Raw genomic sequence first — 4,077 nt, 5'->3', positions numbered from 1 at the left:
TTGTGAATGAATTTCTAAACCTCAGAGGTTCCACCCTGGAGACGAGGGTGCGTAGCTTTTCTGCCCAGTTTCCCCTGGACACCTCAAAATAGCAGCTAGCTGTGGCTCAGAGGAAGGAAGGGTAGAGCACACAAATATCCACTCCTGTAGGACGGACAAAGTTCCTCTACTTTTCGCGGGACTATAGCTGATGTGTGCGGACAGGGCAAACAGTGGCTTAATACCTGCTGAAACCAGGACAGAATTACTCACACCCGCCTTTCACTTTACCCCGTAACCCTCACTCCAACCACAGGCTCTCCCAGCTCTCCCCGCTTCCCACGGGCCATCACTGCCCAAGCTACTCTATTGCCCGTCATCCCGTACCCTCCCCCACCCCCAACTCCCCTTCCTCAAGGTCCTCAAAGTGCCTGCACCTCCACGCTCTTCATCCTCCACAGCGTGTATGTCGCCACGCTCAAGCACACCTCCCAAACATTTCTTCGTTACGGAGGAGGCAGGCAAAATACAGCACCCCCGAAAGAACAACTCTTACTCAACCCTCCCCTTCAGGACCCCCAACACCTCAAGGCTCCCCAGTCATTCTCCGATTGCCCCTCCCCCCTTCCCCATTTCTTTCTACAGGGTCTGTCCCCAGGACATCTAGCCCCCCGCCCCGCCCCCCAGTGCGCAGCCTCCGTCGGGCGCAGCCCTAGCACAGGTGCAGCTTCTGGTGCTGCGCGAGGTGCGTCTTGTAGCGGAAGCCCTTGCCACAGCCGGCGCACTTGTGCGGCTTGTTGCCCGTGTGGATGCGGCGGTGGCGGATCAGGTGCGAGCTCTGGATGAAGCTCTTGCCGCACTCGATGCACGTGTAGGGCTTCTCGCCCGTGTGCGTGCGCTGGTGCTGCGTGAGCGTGGAGAAGTCGCTGAAACGCTTCTCGCACTGGCCGCAGCGGAAGGGCTTCTCGCCCGTGTGCACGCGCAGGTGGTTCACCAGGTGCGAGTTGCGCCCGAAGCCCTTGCCGCATTCGCGACACACGTACGGCCGCTCACCCGAGTGCGTGCGCTTGTGCGTGAAGAGGTGAGAGCTGACGCTGAAGGTTTCCCCGCACTCGGAGCACATGTAGGGCTTCTCGCCCGTATGCACGCGCTGGTGCTTCACCAGGTCCGAGCGCCAGCTGAAGCGCTTGCCGCACTCGCCGCAGCCGTGCGGCTTCTCGCCCGTGTGGATGCGCTGGTGGTTGGCCAGGTGCGAACGGCGCACGAAGCCCTTGCCGCACTCCCCGCAGGCGAAGGGCCGCAGCGCCGCCGGCCCCGCTCCGCTGGCCGCCGCGTGCGCCCGCCGGTGGCTCAGCAGGTGCGAGCTGAGGCTGAAGGCCTCGCCGCACTCAGGGCAGGGGTAGGGCTTCTCGCCCGTGTGCAGGCGCCGGTGCTTGAGCAGGTCGGCGCGCCAGCTGAAGCTCTTGCCGCAGTCGGCGCACAGGTTGGGCCGCTCGCCCGTGTGCAGCCGCAGGTGGTTGGTCAGGTAGGTGTTGCGGCTGAAGCCCTTGCCGCACTCCCCGCATCGGAAGGGCTTCTCGCGCGGGGGCCGGGCCAGCGCGGGCCCCGCCCCGAAGCCCCCCGCCACGCCCACGCCCATCATCCCCACCACCCCGCCGCACTCGCCAGCGAAGCCGAAGGGCTCCAGGCTGGCGGCCGCGGCGGCCTCCGCCAGGCGGTGAATGCGCTGGTGCTGCAGGAAGGCGGCGCCCGGGCTGAAGCTCTCCCCGCAGTCGGGGCAGATGGTGGGCGCATCCATGATGCTGGCCATCAGGCTGTCGAGCTCCCCGAGGTCCATGGCCATGGGGTGGTGGAGCCGGCGGAATCGGCGGTGGGCGGGCTTGTCACCCCGGTGTCGACTCCCCAGGGAGAGGTGCCGCCTCCAGGGAAGCACGGCAGGAGGCGGCTGCTCCTCTTCCCCCTCTTCCTGGGGGCTCCGGGAAATGCTGATGGACTCAGACAGCCCTGCGAACATCGCCATCTCAGCTACTCCAGCTTGGTCATCGTCTTCCTCACGGAGAGCAACCCCTTCTTCCTCGCTCAGCAGCCCCTCTGCAACAGAAAAGGCGGCAGCGGGGGTGACTATACTGGGCGCTCAACAGGTAAACTCAGAGGAAGCCCGTCTCAATGAGAGGGTGGGCCACGGGGTAATCCCCTCCCCCGGGGACTCTCAAACTCTCTCTCCAAGGTCCCTGTCTCCTCCACCCCCACTTCCAGCCTCCTTCCCACCTGGTGACTCCTGGGGAAGGCCTAAAGGAGAGCGAGCTCACCTGCCCCCTTGGCTTTCCAGTTCTTCAGGCAGCTGTCTCCGGGCCCAGGCCCCACCCACTGGACCTGAGGCTCTGTTCCCCAGGGCCACCTGAAGGCCTGACAGTCAGCTTGAGAAGGTCAAGTCTGGGCCAAGTGGGACTCTCTGGGATCTCGGAAGACATCTGCCCACTCCAAGAGCCACCAATGCCTTTCAAGGCCCTAGCCTCAAAAGACAAGGCCACCCCAGCCAGCCACAAGAAAAGACCACCCAGCCTAACTAGGCTCCGAACTGAGTTTTTAAATATGATTGGTCAGTCTGCAACCGCTTAAGGCCGAACAACAAACCAAACACACCCCAACCTAAGGGCTTTACTATGTAAGGAGGGTGGGGGGTTGGGAAAAAGGGGAGGTGAGTGCAGGGCCTAGAGCTGGTGAGTCCAACTTAGAGGCTGATCCAGAACACACATCTGTCTGCCTCTGGCTGCTTATCCCCAAGCAGAAGACACCCAAGAAAGTTACTGGGATGTGAAAGACCACGTGCTCTGTGCACTGTAAGGGAGGGCAGTAGCGGGGTCTGGGAGGTGTCCTGGGGAAGGAATGTAACCTCACGGCCCTGATCATAAGGCATTTCAGCTCATTTCTGTCCCCAAGGCATGCACAGAGCAGGATAAAGCAACAAAAGCCCAAAGATGGAACCAAGGAAGCGGATGGAGGCCCAGCGTTTACTCTTTCCAGATCACGAATAGCAAGGGATTTAGGAGAGGCCTTGGGCACTTTGGGTATTAGCCACATGAACCTGGGCAGGTCCCTTACCACTGTGTTTATTTATTTGCAAGCGGGGATGATGACTGTAACTGTAGACGTCTAGATCTGTGCTAAGCAACTCATCTAACTCTCCAACAACGCCGGGACGTAGGTCCCAATGCTACCTGTGTTCCCTCTTGTGCTGTTACAAGTGTTACTTTATGGCAGTATTTTGTATGCTGTAAAGTGCACGCCTGTGAGTTACCCTCTTCACCCATGTTTACCAGTACAGCCCACCTCAGACCAGATTGATGAACAGGATGTTCCTCAGGCGTAAGATGGTACAGGATCTGCTTAATGGTGTCCTCTAGAGAGCTGCCTCCTAAGAATGCTGCCCCTGGTTATCACTCTGGAGGAGCTAGAAATAAATGTGAATGCGGCAACTTCCACCGAAACTGCCATTTTCTCCTCACCTGTGCAGATGTTAGACACTAGTTCCCTCTCCTCTGAGTCCCCTCTTAGAGCTTCATCCTGTGGGTTGGAGCCCATCTCCTGCTCCAGGTGGCATTCTCTCTTGTCTGCATCATGCGGGTTAGAGCCCATTCCTCTGTCTTCTGGGTCCCCTTCCCCGTCTTCAGAGTTCTCAAAATCAGAGCCCATCCCCTTGTCTTCTGAGTCCTGGGCTTCACACACGCCCCGTTTATCTTCTCGTTCCATCCAGGAAGACCAGGACAAGGGAGGTGACCACGGATCCCTGCTCCAGACAAAACACACAGATAAAGTCACGTGAGTCTGGCCTCATCCCCCTACCAGGTCTGGCTTTGATTTCCATGAAAATCAATGGCACAGTCCAATAAAATGTACAGAGTTCCAAGCCCCAGATGGCAGATCTCTGCTCCATCTCACGCTTTAAGGTAAATAGAACTGAGCGAAAAGGAGGCTGGTCTGGCTGGGTAGCAGAGGAACAGTGGCAACTCATGAGGCCACATGTCAACTCTCACTGGACTACAATTCCATCTGCTTCCATATATGAAGTGGATTATTCTATTAACATGGCTCTATAGC

The 4,077-nt window shown here is 59.0% G+C and overlaps 1 protein-coding gene across 1 annotated transcript; it reads right to left on the bottom strand.

The window, feature by feature from the left end:
• Nucleotides 1-680: 680 nt before the first annotated feature.
• ZNF697 (zinc finger protein 697) lies at nt 681-3,801 on the bottom strand. Its single transcript, XM_022583938.3, has 2 exons — nt 3,486-3,801; nt 681-2,070 (listed from the first exon to the last, which is right to left on the bottom strand). The coding sequence occupies exons 1-2, from the start codon at nt 3,727-3,729 to the stop codon at nt 692-694; spliced, it is 1,623 nt and encodes a 540-aa protein (XP_022439646.1). The 5' UTR covers nt 3,730-3,801; the 3' UTR covers nt 681-691.
• Nucleotides 3,802-4,077: the final 276 nt, after the last annotated feature.

This window comes from Delphinapterus leucas, chromosome 1 (assembly GCF_059928025.1).
Source record: "Delphinapterus leucas isolate spDelLeu-1000000601 "Yukka" chromosome 1, BTC_Dleu_Yukka2, whole genome shotgun sequence".
NCBI classification, from domain to species: Eukaryota; Metazoa; Chordata; class Mammalia; order Artiodactyla; family Monodontidae; genus Delphinapterus; species Delphinapterus leucas.
Note: the sequence above shows the minus strand (reverse complement) of the source record. Positions and strands in the feature narration are given on the sequence as shown.